Source organism: Oncorhynchus kisutch, linkage group LG15 (genome assembly GCF_002021735.2).
Source record: "Oncorhynchus kisutch isolate 150728-3 linkage group LG15, Okis_V2, whole genome shotgun sequence".
Lineage (NCBI taxonomy): Eukaryota > Metazoa > Chordata > Actinopteri > Salmoniformes > Salmonidae > Oncorhynchus > Oncorhynchus kisutch.
In genome coordinates, this window is record NC_034188.2 from 87,580,450 (window position 1) to 87,595,364 (window position 14,915).

Consider the following 14,915-nt stretch of genomic DNA (forward strand, 5'->3'; position numbering starts at 1 on the left):
TTGCTTATTTTTCAAATAAAAAATTTATTGAATTTAATCATAGTCATTCAAAAGTCATTTTCAAAAGTCTAACCACGCCGAGAGATCGGGTTTAGGAAAAGGTCCTGAGACGTTCATGGGAGTAAATGAGTTAGCATCATCGCTTTCATATGGGGCCGGTGTCGTTGGGGCATCTTTAGGGGTGCTGTATCTCGTTGAAGGCTTTTGTTTTAAAGCTTGAATCTGTTGACGAAGCTTATGGTTGGGTACACCGGAGAGGGGGATGTTGAGGATTGCCAGGGCCTTAAGAAACTGACGCCAGCCGGGAGGCCTTCGGTCATCAGCAACCTTGTGGGCAGCCGTGGTACTTTTAAGCAAGTCCTGCATATGGGACCCCCTAACCACAGAGCCCTGAAGGATAAACTCTCCAGAGTCGTTCCAAGCAGCTATCCCCTTTGAGTCTTTTATCTTGTTCATAATGTATTTAACATTCTTCCTGTTACGTAAAGGCACATGTGTCAGTAGGTCATGCATAACTTTATCTTCAAATGGCATTTGAGCTTCACCCGACATATTATCGCCACTAGGTAAGATCGACGGTACAGGCCTTACAGGGGCATGGCTATCGTTAGGTTCGACATCTGTTAAAGGGTCCGGTAGGGAAAGGGTTAAATGGTTAGTCTCTCTCTCCCCTTGCTTTACCCGAGTCAAATACCTTTGCATTAGGTTTGTGTATTTTTGAATCTTATCATAGGGGTTCAATCCTTTTCGGTTCAAAACATCCTTCATGGCCGTATCCAAATCATTTTCCGCTGTTTGTCTGATATCTTCAGGACCCTGCATTTGTTTTTTAAGTCTATCCAACTCTTGTTGAGGCACCAAGTACATTTTAGTGGCCATCACACCCACGTGTTCAACCACCACGTCTGGCCGCAATAAGGCTGGTGATGAAGGGCACGGCTATACTGAGTAAAGGTAGAAGAAAACCCCCAGACTGTTGTATACTATGTCTTTTCTTTTGAAGACTGGCCCTTTTATTGGCAAAGAGTTTGATCGCTGTCTTTTGTCTCCTTAATTTTTTCAATTGGTTCAGGGTGAGTGGAATGCGTCCTTTGAGAAGATTCAAAGCAATCTCACATAGGGCTAATATGAGATCTGAAGAACAGCGACCCAAGATGGCCTTCCGTTCTTTAGCTGTAGAACCTACTAGCCTTCTCAAGAGGGGGAGGTTTCTTTTTAAACGCAGAGACATAGCGTTTACTTTTTAGGAAGGTATGCAGCAGGCCTCTCCCCCGGAAACAGCCCTGTACGTAGCCTAAGGTGTTCTGGAGTATTTGCTTTTAAATCCACGATTAAATAAGAAAATGGCTCTTTGGTAGCGTCCTCATAGCTCTCCATAAAGTATGATTTCCGTCCAGGGTACATCTGCTGAGCTAGAGTGCTAATTTGCAGTTTATCTCTAGGATTTTTAAACAATACCATGTAGTTGGCATTCAAGCTAATGGTCCGACTATTTTTACCTTGGTGAAACACATTCTGGACCAAGTAAAGCACGGACAGGTTTCTATGATGAGTATATTGGGTAAAAGCTCGTGCAATTTCAGGGTGTTCGCTACCAGCAAATAGCATATCGTCCAAAACCAGCAGATTATTTACATGTGGGGGGAGAAGTTCATCATCAGACAGAGAATCGGGTATTCCTTCAACAAACTTGATTTTTATTGTCTTCAATAATTCATCATACAGAGGTTGGTAACATGAATAACACCATACAATATTGTCAGGCTTTTGAGATAACACATGTTCAGAATTCTCTAAAATACTTTTTACAAAAAAAGTTTTGCCACTGTTTGAAGGGCCGGCAATTAATGCTGAAAAAGGCAATTGTAGCCGGGGGTCAAAACCCTCGACAGCAGTCATAATATCTTAAGCTTTAAGACACACTGGGGCTTGTAGCATAAGTCAGTAGCCAAAGGGCAATGTGGTACCGTCAGGCAATAGCTGTCTCTTGTCATAGACTACCCTGAATCTTTTAGTGAGTGGTGCGTTTCTTAGATGGAACCCCTTTTTATCCCTCACTATTTTGTTGTAGGAGCTCAAAATCTCCAAGTCACTATTCTTGTCCTTTACGAACCCCTCGACCAAGCGCGTGATTGATTCCAAGTTTACACGCGGTGCATTTTCATAGTTTTGAGTCACGCCTTTGGCTTTCAACACCACGTGATTGGCTTTAGTCCTAAAAGCATAGCTTTTTGGACCACATGAGGACCATTCTGTAATATGGTCACCCTCTTCGAGTTCACTCGTTAAACCCCCAAGATAGTTGCTAAGTGGGGGGGTCCAATCCCCCGGTTTGCTTACATAGACCACAGAGTCTGTGTCGTGGTAAAGAACCCGCCTCTGAAGCTGTTCCATGAGGGTGTACAGTTCAAGGCGGCCATAGGCTGTGGTAAATGCTGCAAGAAACACATTTACATTACCCGGGGGTAGAACCCACTTTTGGTGGCGCCTCCATTGCACCAAGGCAATGTCTTGACTCAAGAAGGAAAAATGTGAAATTTCGTATTGGTCCGAAAAAACAAATTCCAAAAATTCTTCGGGGTCTTTAATGATCGAAGTTGTTAGCATATTGCATCTCTGCGCTAATTTCCCCCAAAGGGAGTTCAAGTACAATTTCGACACATTTCTTTTGGTTTTGTTGACCTCTATTCTGTCAGGGTCAAGAAGTATGCCTTCTCTGTCATGGTAGTCTTGAATGTACTGGTCTTTACTTTCTTGATCTGTGACCGATGCAGGATAGCCTGAAGCCATCTGCTTGCATCTCAAGAAGGTTTTGATGTACTCTTTAAAAAGTGTGTCTGATTTCCTGGAAAAGTTCCACACTTCAAAGATTTTGGCCACACGATACCCCTTCTCTAAAGCCTTAGAGAATTCTACAGTGACCCATACACCGGTCAGGGCTCTTTCTTGATCTGTGTGATCACAGGGGTTTTCCTGGTTGGGGTTTTCACAGCATGTGCGACAAAGGGGAAAGAAAAGTTTTCCTTTAGGACCCTTGTAAGGCAACACAGGTATAAACAGCCCCCTAGGAGGGTAGACAGTCGCTTTGATTAAACCAAAATAATTTTGGGGTTCGTCAAAGTCGCTGTGAATAATTTCAGGATGCCCTATAGGATAGAATGAGGAACTCATTACATGAGGATATAGGGATGTAAAATCTACATAGCCTATTGTCTCGTCGGGTTGAGCTACATAACGCAATGTCAAAGCATTGGTCCGGCCTCCAAACAAGGCCTGTCGCGGTTCCAGGGGCTCTGGAGGGTCATAATGGGTAAGGAAGGCCTTAACACTAGGATCTGCCTTTTTGAGGGCTGTCCATTCGTGCTCCCACAAAACCACAACTTTTAACCCGTAAGTAGCCTTTAAAGAATTCAGTTTGTCTTGAAACTCTTGGTACATTTCCCCAAAAGTCTTTTGGGTTAGGACACACAAGGTGTGGGGGACAAAGCATAATTTACAACCGTGGAAGAAACAACCGTTGTACTCATACACTGTCTCAACCCCGTCAATCTGTGTGTATCCATCTACATGGTAAGGCCCAAAAGCCTTCTCCCCCCGATTCAAAGCATGTTGGATAAAAATATCTTTATCCTGGGCCAAGTACTCCAACCATTGAATGGAACCACTAGAGTAGGCCTTGAATTGGCGTCGGTAGTTGTCTGGCGATGGGATAGCTATAGATTCAGGAGTTAGATAGTGTGTACGATAGGTTTTCATGCACGCTGATGCAATAGTTGTACAGCTCCAGGGGTCAATGCCCGCATCTTTGATTACCTCTTCTCTGAATCTGAGGCATCCTTCACGAAGTATAACAACGTCATTGTCACAGTATGATTCCATCTCTTTATGGAAATCAAAAGTGCCATGTCTTACGGTCTCGTACCATGTCATGAATCTCTCACGCTCTTTGGGAGACATTTGATCACACCCGTACATTTCGGGGGCTGGATAAGATCCTATATAATGTAGATTCTCCTCAGATGTGAAGAAATGAGGGAAATAGCCTTTGACAGAGTTTTCAAAACCCAAGGCCTCTGGCATTTGAGCCAATCTCATGGGTAAGAAGCTTAAGCTGTCAATGTATCTCTGTTTGAAGGCGGGGTCAACAAAGCATAATATTTTACTCCCTTGAGCTATGACACTGGGTGCCACGCCTTGCTGTATCAAAGGGTTCAGAAGCAGATAGGAGTCATAGGCCCTAGCATTGTGAGCTATAAACGTGAAGTTTCTGTACTGGGCTTTTCTAAAATGTTTTAAAAAGAGTCGGGCACAATCGGGTCCCTCGGCCGACCATTTTTCACCCTTGAAAGTCATGGTTGACACAAAAATAGGCAAATGAACCCCTGATTGCTGAGTTGTCTCAAAATCATAAAACACATATTTCTCTGTATGTTCATCTTCAGCCAAGGGCTGAATGTAACACTCATGTGTTACTTCTTGAACTGCTTCCGCGTCTCTGCTTTTCAAAGGACCTTTACAGATTGGGCAGTGTATAATTCCACAAACATGAGGTTTAGGGCTATCTATTTTAAGGTTGTAATTGCAATGACATTTTGGACATTTCTTGTTAATGTCACAACTGCTTACAGATTTACATGCCTTGGGATGCCATGTTTCAGTTTTGTGTTTTTCGTAACAGTAGGCCGAACGACATGTGCGGTGACAATCCGCACAGGGGGTCAAGTTTAGCGGCTGCATAGGGCAATGTTTATCCAGACATACTGAACAGTTGTAACGGCACGAGTGCCCCCCCATGCGTGTGTAGCCGGTATGACAGGCTGGACAGACATATGGCGCGCCTAAAAAGGCTGTGATGTTAGTTACGGCATAGTAATGCTCATTTTGCACATAAAAGTACATAGTCTTAGGATGTGGTTCGGGTATATTTTGGAACTTGAGGAGAGCGTCATTAGCCCTACTGTGGTACAAAACCACAATCTTGATGTTCAGAAAGTTTTCAAATTTGACTATGTCTGAGAAAGCCACAGCATCCTGTATACCGAGACCCACCGCAGTTTGTAGCTCGAGAGCTTTATGTAACGCGGCTTGATCCGTACATCCGGGGCTGAGTAAGTGGGCCAAACCTATGGCAAAACATAGCTTATTACCTGGATTGTGAACGTTTATGAGATAGGCCCTTTTATTGCTTATGATTTCGGACTGCATTAAACTCTCGAGCTTTCGTCTCTGACCCCCGCCCCCTTGTGGTTGGCGTACTAATTGTACTACAAGTTCGAGGGTCCTATCTGCTAGCACGTTTAAATTTGACTGTACAAGGCGTTCTAGCAGTTTAACAAATTGTTCAAGCTCTGCTTCACCATTCTGTAAAATAAGCGATACCTTGCTCTGTAGACTGTCTCCACAAATTTCCAACTGTAAGAGATCCCTAGGTTCGCTATAATCTCTGATCCTCGCTAACAGTTCATTCAAAGTGTCCATAAGCATTACGTAAAACACAGCATATTCCCGAATCTGACCCCCCCATGCGAAATTGAAAAACTGGCGAACCTCAATATTGTTGAATTTATTTCGACGCAAAACATGTACACTTCGATCAAGACCTCCCCCCTCCAGATTTACTAGGCAATTGTCCAACTGTTCAAAAACATCGTATTGGGTTTCAGACTCTTCGGACATTGGTGTTAAAGGCTGATTTATAGGTGTCTGGGGTGCCGAATTAAACCTAGCGCTCTCGTTCTGTACACTGATCTCAAGACCGCCCCCCTCCAGATTTGCTAGACATTTGTCCAACTGTTCAAAAACATCATATTGACTTTCAGACTCTTCGGACAATGTTGTTAAAGGCTGTCTTAGAGGTGTCTGTGGGGCCGTATTAAACCTAGGGCTCGCGTTAAGCTGGGTAATTAGAGATATGATGGTTTCGGGAATCTGTGTTAACATGTTTTCCTCGGAAGGCCCTGACTCATTCATACGTGTAATAATGTCTATGAGTTCGGAGGGAATCTGGGATAATAGATTTTCATCTATTGTCATTATGTCAATTACCCCCGAATCATTCATATGGTTAACTATATCTTGGAGCTCTGTAGGGATCCTGGCTAAGAGTGTTTCAATTGTCTCACTTTGGTCTATAGGGGGCGCCATCTGTCTAATTAAGGATGTGTGTGTGTGTGTGTGTGTGTGTGTTTACATGTGTGTTTTTTAACGGCGGTATTTGCTTGTTTTAGCCCTAATGTTTTTTAACATACGGGGTAGCTCGCTACGCCAGAATGACACATCCTGATTGTATTGATGCTCGAGTAGAATACACATGCGCCTCTGGAGTAGAGCCTTTCGTGATTTTAAACCCAGGGTAAACGCTTTGAAAAAACGTTCTTGGTCTATTTCAGAATCTGCTGTTTCCCCCACAGAATTGGCCGATTCAAGAAGGTTGGCAGCTTCACAGAACATCAAATCGTCTACCTCAGAAATGTCATTTAAATCTTTGACATCATCAGGTTTCGCTGGTGTCTTTGGAGCCTCCTCGGGGATGCTTGTCTGGGCATCCTCCGATGTTTGTGCGTTGTGTTCATAAGCCGGTGAGGAGTCTGAAATAAAAATAATACATACACAAATAGGTTATTAACCCTAAAATATGTTAAAAATGCCAAATACATTTCAGATATAAGCCTATATATTAACAATACATTAATTAAATACCTCGGCTTTTTTGACGAGGGCTGTTCTGAAGAAGCTCTGAAACCATGGGCTTATGTCTTTGTTCAACCTGTATTACAGCATCTGCAGGTCCGGTAGATGGGGAGCCTGAAAAAAACAAAAAAACAGCATTAGGCCTTGTTTTAACATATTCCGGCATAAAAAAAAAAATATATAAATATTAAAATAATAATATATATAAATAATAATATATAATTGATTCATACCTAGTCCTTGGAACGACGTCTCGTGAATATCGGCCAAGTAGAATTGTTCGGGTGAAGCGGAACTGTGGATCTGAGCACTAATTATCCTTTGGTGTTTAGAAATATGGGGGACAACGTTGTCCTGGCCAAGGGGAGTTGACCTGCCGTTTAAAGTCTCTGTTCGCTGCTTTTGGGTAAATACATCCTGGGAGTAGGGCAGAATTGTCTCGTAGTCATATGCTTCGCAGAAACCGTTCAGGCTCCATAGGGCATCGTTTAACCTTCTAGGCTTTAGGTCCTCTGTAAACATATAAAATAACTTTTAATATAAGATGCCCACACTTTTTGTTTTTAAGGTATAAATATTTTTATGTATGGAATTCTTGGAGCTTACTTACGTTGACAATTCAGGGCAGGCGTTTGTTTCGGAGACCCATGGGATGATTCGAGCTCAGTTATACCTCGGAGTATCTGCGTGAATGCTTCAGAATCTATAAAACATTCGACAATATTAAAGCTATAATCACTTTAGCTAATATTGCCTTGTTATACGGTAAGCATACTGATCCTAATGATTGTTTAATATTTCTATAACATCCCACGCTTTTCAAACAATTCCCCAACAACAACCAAATCTAATAAAGATTTATTTCAAGAACTCACCTTGTGATAGATCCATTAGACTTTTTTCCCCGATTATCTTTTTTAACGCTTCAGTCCGATAACGATTCTTGGAGTTTCTGGAGGTGCTGTTTGCATCGGAACTAAAACGCTGCTAACATTGCCCATGGTTTCTAGCGCTTTTGTACCCTACGACCTAGAGAAAAACCCCTGAATGATTTTTTTACATAGCATTTGGGGTTTGTCGTTTTTTTCGGGCTATACCCCCGCCCATGGTATATTTGACACATTTCAAACACATGGTATTGGGTGTGTCTAAACATTAGGATCCTTTTGGAGCTTCTAAAATCTCCGGGGTGCTAGCACCTAGATGCATGGGGTGTGTTGTTCTCGACATCGCTGGGATGAATGACTTTTTAGCCCCCCTAAAAAAATAGTTTTATGAAAGGCCTTTAAGATTAGGAGTCGTAAGACACAATATTATTGTTGGGGGGTAGGCATCTGTTTTGCAGGCTAGTGTAAACCTTGGTTTCAAACGACCCACCAGGCATGCAGGGGTATTTTTTTAACAAACAACCCGCCCCCCTTTTTCTGTTTTTGAAACACACACACACACACACACACACACACACACACACACAGCCACTACAGAAAACTCCCTCACGCACATGCGCGCGCACATGGCTTTTTCCGCAAGATTTTTCTCAGGGACAGACTGCGCTAAGAGTGAACAAACGCGAGAGTTCATAACGTGGTGAGATTCTGATTTTAAAACCATTTATTTCATTCAAAATATTTAGTACATACATTTTATATCGTTACATTCTTAAGGTATTTTACGATGCCTTTCTTACAGATCCTGGGAGCTTATGCAACCAACCGCAATTGTCCGTGTCGAGTTCACCCTCAAAAGGCAAGGCTCTCTTGCTATGTCCATCAACACATGGTAAGTTTTCACTCCAGGGGTAGATCCGCCGTCGGGCCTTTTGGTCTTGACTCTGTCTCAAGGAAAGCCTCGCCCAGCGCTTTAACTGTTCCCCATTTTGGAAGAGAATGTCCAGCTTATTCATAAGTGTTATGAAAATTGGATAATCCACCCATTTAAAACTAAACACAGGAATAAAAAAGTTTACATGTTTGCGGGCTCTGGAAGCTACCGGAGAATTGACAGACTTTGTAGCATTAGCCTTATCATAAAGGTCACAGGCTAAAATTGTCACTTTGTTGTCAGGGCTATAGTCCATTGAAGCAATTCTTAGAGCCTTGAGATCACTGCGGCCGCAGACCTGTTCTTCCAACGCATATCCTGGCACATTTGTAACACTTAGGACCTGTTCAATTTTACAAAGAGCCAGCCTGATGTTTAGCCATTCTCTCATCCCCAGAGCCGGGGGAAAACTCCCAGGTTTTGCAGGATAAAGGGGTTTGGGTCCACGGTCTGTGAATATCTTTACCGTAGAATCCTCCGGGTGGAATATGTAAGACATGTGGCCCTCACTCGTCCCCAAAAATCCTTTAAAACATTCTGGAGCTTCACACAGAACTTCTTCAAGGCTTTGGTCACTGGGTTCATGACAAGCCGAGCATAACATCCCTAAAATTGGCATAGGTGTCATTTTTGTTTAATATTCAGGGGGGTTATCATGTACAGTCTTAAACAGGTATTGTTCAGCGGCTTTATAAGGGGCCTTAACCAACCCAAACCGTGAGAAACAGTAACAGGTTGACCTGACACATGGTCACTTACTCAACCCAGGGCATGCACCCTTCTACATGACATAGGGTCATAAATCATTACATAGGGTCATAAATCAGGCTTGGGTCATCAATCATTAACGGCCTGTCAAAGGGACCCTTACTCACCCCATAGCCCCCACCTAACCAGGCTTGTCTATCAGGCTTGGGTCATCAATCATTAACGGCCTGTCAAATGGACCCTTACTCACCCCATAGCCCCCACCTAACCAGGCTTGCCTGACCAGAAGACATGCACACGTCATCACTACATAGGGTTCACATAGAGTTCACATAGGGTCATCAATCAAAATATTGACCCGTGACATCTACTCTATTCTCTCTGATGGTGCTAGATAATGGTAGATACTGCTAGATGGTGCTAGATAATGGTAGATACTGCTAGATGGTGCTAGATAGTGGTAGAAACTGCTAGATGGTGCTAGATAATGGTAGATACTGCTAGATGGTGCTAGATAGTGGTATATACTGCTAGATGGTGCTAGATGTTGGTAGATACTGCTAGATAGTGGTAGATACTGCTAGATGGTGCTAGATAATGGTAGATAGAGGTAGATACTGCTAGATGGTGCTAGATAATGGTCGATAGAGGTAGATGGTGCTAGATAATGGTAGATAGAGGTCGATACTGCTAGATGGTGCTAGGTAGCAGTGGATACTGCTAGATGGTGGTAGATAGCAGTAGATACTGCTAGATGGTGCTAGATAATGGTAGATAGAGGTAGATGGTGGTAGATAATGGTAGATAGAGGTCGATACTGCTAGATGGTGGTAGATAGTGGTAAATTGTGGTAGATTGTGCTATTTGCAACAGTGTGTACTATACAGAACAGTGTGGGATCAGCCTCTCTCTGTGTCTACTGGACTGTGGGGGGCTGAATCCCTGGGGATTAGTGTGTGTGTGTGTGTGTGTGTGTGTGTGTGTGTGTGTGTGTGTGTGTGTGTGTGTGTGTGTGTGTGTGTGTGTGTGTGTGTGTGTGTGTGTGTGTGTGTGTGTGTGTGTGTGTGTGTGTGTGTGTGTGTGTGTGTGTGTGATCATATAAAATATGAGTGTGTTGGTGCTGTAATGAACAAGTGTGATTGAATAATTGATGAGACTACTGCTTGGCTAATTCATTAATTAACCCTGGGCTCTACATCAGTCTAGACAATGCTTCCTTCTATTCCAGTTTTTTTTTTCTCCCTCTTCTGTCGGGCTCTTCTGTCGTTGTCTCTCTGCTTCTCCTCCCTCTGTCATCCTGCCCCCACCTTTCTGTCCTTCCCTCCCTCTCTTTCCTCTATTCTCCCCCCCCCCCCCCCCCCCCCACCACCATAACAGGCTCTGAGCACAGCACTGAGAGTATGGGCATCCCACTAACCTCCCAAGGTAATTCACCTGTAATTCTTCACTTGATGTGTGCAGTCACAGTTGATATTGTATGTTGAAGTGTGTGTTGGCCGTTGGGGATTTCATTGATGAAATTTTGAGAATATGGAGATTGAAAAAAGGCTGTAAGATTATTCAAGTGGCCAAAACTTCACTGGGAAATGTGTGTGTGTGTGTGTGTGTGTGTGTGTGTGTGTGTGTGTGTGTGTGTGTGTGTGTGTGTGTGTGTGTGTGTGTGTGTGTGCGTGTGCGTGTGCGTGTGCGTGTGCGTGTGTGTGTGTGTGCGTGTGTGTGCGTGCGTGCGTACACGTCAGTAGATGCATGGATATTTATATTCTGTTACATTCTTGCTTTCAGTTGCAATAGTACTTCATTTGTATCTATTTAATTACATTCAAATGACCTGTTTGGCATGTTGTGTAATACAATGTAGATGTACAATTGAAGTTGGAAGTTTACATTCACCTTAGCCAAATACATTTAAACTTAGTTTTTCACAATTCCTGACATTTAATCCTAGTAATAATTCCCTGTCTTATGTCAGTTAGGATCACTACTTTATTTTAAGAATGTGAAATGTCAGAATAATGGTAGCTTTTATTTCTTTCATCACATTCCCAGTGGGTCAGAAGTTTAAATACACTCTATTAGTATTTGGTGGCATTGCCTTTAAATTGTTTAACTTGGGTCAAATGTTTCTGGTAGCCTTCCACACGCTTTTTCAGTTCTGCCCACAAATGTTCTATAGGATTGATCTCAGGGCTTTGTGATGGCCACTCCAATACCTTGACGTTGTTGTCCTTATGCCATTTTGCCACAACTTTGGAGGTATGCTTGGAGTCATTGTCCATTTGGAAGACCCATTTGCGACCAAGCTTTAACTTCCTGACTGATGTCTTGAGATGTTGCTTCAAAATATCCACATCATTTTCCTACCTCATGATGCCATCTATTTTCTTCCTTGCTGAGCGGCCTTTCAGGTTATGTCGATATAGGACTGTGGATATAGATACTTTTGTACCTGTTTCCTCCAGCATCTTCACAAGGTCCTTTACTGTTGTTCTGGAATTGATTTGCACTTTTCGCACCAAAGTACGCTCATCTCTGGGAGACAGAACGGGTCTCCTTCCTGAGCGGTATGAAGGCTGTGTGGTTCCATGGTGTTTATACTTGCGTACTATTGTTTGTACAGATTAATGTGGTACCTTCAGGTGTTTGAAAATTGCTCCCAAGGATGAACCAGACTTGTGGAGGTCTACAATTGTTTTTCTGAGCTCTTGGCTGATTTCTTTGGATTTTCCCATGATGTCAAGCAAAGAGGCACTGAGTTTGAAGGAAGGCCTTGAAATACATCCACAGGTACACCTCCAATTGACTCAAATTATGTCAATTAGCCTATCAGAAGCTTTTAAAGTCATGACATAATATTCTGTAATTTTCCAAGCTGTTTAAAGGTACAGTCAACTTAGTGTATGTAAACTTCTGACCCCTGGGATTGTGACACAGTGAATTATATGTGAAATAATCTGTCTGTAAATAATTGTTGGAAAAATGACTTGTGTCATGCACAAAGTAGATGTCCTAACCGACTTACCAAAACTATAGTTTGTTAACAAGAAATGTGTGGAGTGGTTGAGAAATGAGTTTTAATGACTCCAATCTAAGTGTATGTAAACTTCCGACTTCAACTGTACATTCCTCTTCAGGTGTGTTTTCTGCTTTGTCCAACAGGGGGAGCTGGTGAACAACATTGAGCAGAACGTGTGTAATACCCAGGACTATGTGGAACAGGCCAGAGACAACTACAAGGCTGCCGTCAGCATGCAGAAGGGCGGCCACAGGGTGAGACCCAACAACACACAGTCTATGGACATACTCTCATACAGCCCTCCCTCTCTTCCTTTTCTCCTGTCTGTCTACCCCTCCCTCTCTTCCTTTTCTCCTGTCTGTCTACCCCTCCCTCTCTTCCTTTTCTCCTGTCTGTCTACCCCTCCCTCTCTTCCTTTTCTCCTGTCTGTCTACCCCTCCCTCTCTTCCTCTGCCCTGTCTGTCTTCCCCTCCCTCTCTTCCTTTTCTCCTGTCTGTCTACCCCTCCCTCTCTTCCTTTTCTCCTGTCTGTCTACTCTTCCCTCTCTTCCTCTGCCCTGTCTGTCTACCCCTCCCTCTCTTCCTTTTCTCCTGTCTGTCTACCCCTCCCTCTCTTCCTCTGCCCTGTCTGTCTTCTCTTCCCTCTCTTCCTCTGCCCTGTCTGTCTACTCTTCCCTCTCTTCCTCTGCCCTGTCTGTCTTCTCTTCCCTCTCTTCCTCTATATCCTCCTTCCTACCATGTTTCCGTCCTCCTCCTCCTCCTCTCTGTCCCTACCTGTTTCCCCATCTGTTGTCCCTCCCTCCCTCTGTTGTGTCCCTCCCTCCCTCTGTTGTGTCCCTCCCTCCCTCTGTTGTGTCTCTCCCTCCCTCCCTCTGTTGTGTCCCTCCCCCCCTCCCTCTGTTGTGTCTCTCCCTCCCTCCCTCTGTTGTGTCCCTCCCCCCTCCCTCTGTTGTGTCCCCCCTCCCTCTGTTGTGTCCCCCCCCTCCCTCTGTTGTGTCCCTCCCCCCTCCCTCTGTTGTGTCTCTCCCTCCCTCTGTTGTGTCCCCCCTCCCTCTGTTGTGTCCCTCCCCCCCCTCCCTCTGTTGTGTCCCTCCCCCCCTCCCTCTGTTGTGTCCCTCCCCCCTCCCTCTGTTGTGTCCCTCCCCCCCTCCCTCTGTTGTGTCCCTCCCCCCTCCCTCTGTTGTGTCCCTCCCCCCTCTCTCAGGGGGAGATGATAGACCGTATAGAGTACAATGTGGAGCATTCAGTGGACTATGTGGAGAGGGCCGTGTCAGACACTAAGAAGGCTGTTAAATACCAGAGTAAAGCCCGGCGGGTGAGTCTCACACACACACACACACACACACACACCTGGAGCTGACGGATGGACCGTATGGCATGAGTTATAGCTCTGTCTTCATATCAGTTTGTGTTCTCTCTCTCTCTCACTCACACACACACACACACACACACACCTGGAGCTGACAGATGGACCGTATGGCATGCGTTATAGCTCTGTCTTCATATCAGTTTGTGTTCTCTCTCTCTCACACACAATGTATTTTGTAGCATGCTTTGTGAATGTATTTCACCGTGCCTGCCTGCGTTGAAGGGAATGTAGAGACTGGACTATGTATCACAGAATCCTCCTCATTTCAGGTTATGTGACTGACTGAATTAACCAACTTCCCTGACTTGCCTTCAGGTGGTTTGTCATCACCCCTCTGCCTTTACCCAGCATGTAGGAAGCTCTAGTTTGACTGAGTTTGAGGGCCCACTGCCCTCTCCTGGTTGGTAACGGCACTATCCCCAATACTCCCTGATTTCACCCCAAACAATGAGCTTTTTATGTCAACATGGCATCACATAAGACAGTTATAGTCTCTTCAGAATTAGGAGCAGACATTAAGTAGCTGGAGGTTTCCTTCGCTTTTTCCTTGCACTCCTTCCATTCCTCCCATCCATGTCTCTCTCTCTCTCTCTCTCTCTCTCTCTCTCTCTGTCTCTCTCTCTCTCTCTCTCTCTCTCTCTGTCTCTCTCTCTCTCTAGGTAGCTGGTCTCCTCTCTCTCTCTGGATAGCTGGTTTCATTTCTCTCTCTCTTTCTCTCTCTCTCTCTCTCTCTCTGGGTAGCTGGTCTCCTCTCTCTCTCTGTCTCTCTCTCTCCCTCTCTCTCTCTCTCTCTCTGGGTAGCTGGTCTCCTCTCTCTCTCTGGATAGCTGGTTTCATTTCTCTCTCTCTCTCTCCCTCTCTCTCTCTGTGTCTCTCTCTCTCTCTCTCTCTCTCTCTCTCTGTCTCTCTCTCTCTGGGTAGCTGGTCTCTTCTCTCTCTCTGGATAGCTGGTTTCATTTCTCTCTCTCTTTCTCTCTCTCTCTCTCTCTCTCTGGGTAGCTGGTCTCTTCTCTCTCTCTGGATAGCTGGTTTCATTTCTCTCTCTCTTTCTCTCTCTCTCTCTCTCTCTCTGGGTAGCTGGTCTCTTCTCTCTCTCTGGATAGCTGGTTTCATTTCTCTCTCTCTTTCTCTCTCTCTCTCTCTCTCTGGGTAGCTGGTCTCCTCTCTCTCTCTGGATAGCTGGTTTCATTTTTCTCTCTCTCTCTCTCTCCTCCATATCTTTATCTCTCTCTCCTCAATCTCTTTCTCTCTCTCTCCTCTCTCTCTCTCTCTCTCTGGGTAGCTGGTCTCCTCTCTCTCTGGGTAGCTGTTTTCA

General features: G+C 44.3%; 1 protein-coding gene across 1 annotated transcript in view; it reads left to right on the forward strand.

The window, feature by feature from the left end:
- Positions 1 to 14,915, forward strand: part of LOC116353656 (syntaxin-1A) — a 180,839-nt gene that overhangs the window by 163,332 nt on the left and 2,592 nt on the right. The window contains exon 8 of the mRNA XM_031791243.1: positions 13,436 to 13,546. Within this exon, the coding sequence (XP_031647103.1) occupies positions 13,436 to 13,546 (111 nt within the window). The remainder of the gene's footprint in view (positions 1 to 13,435; positions 13,547 to 14,915) is intronic.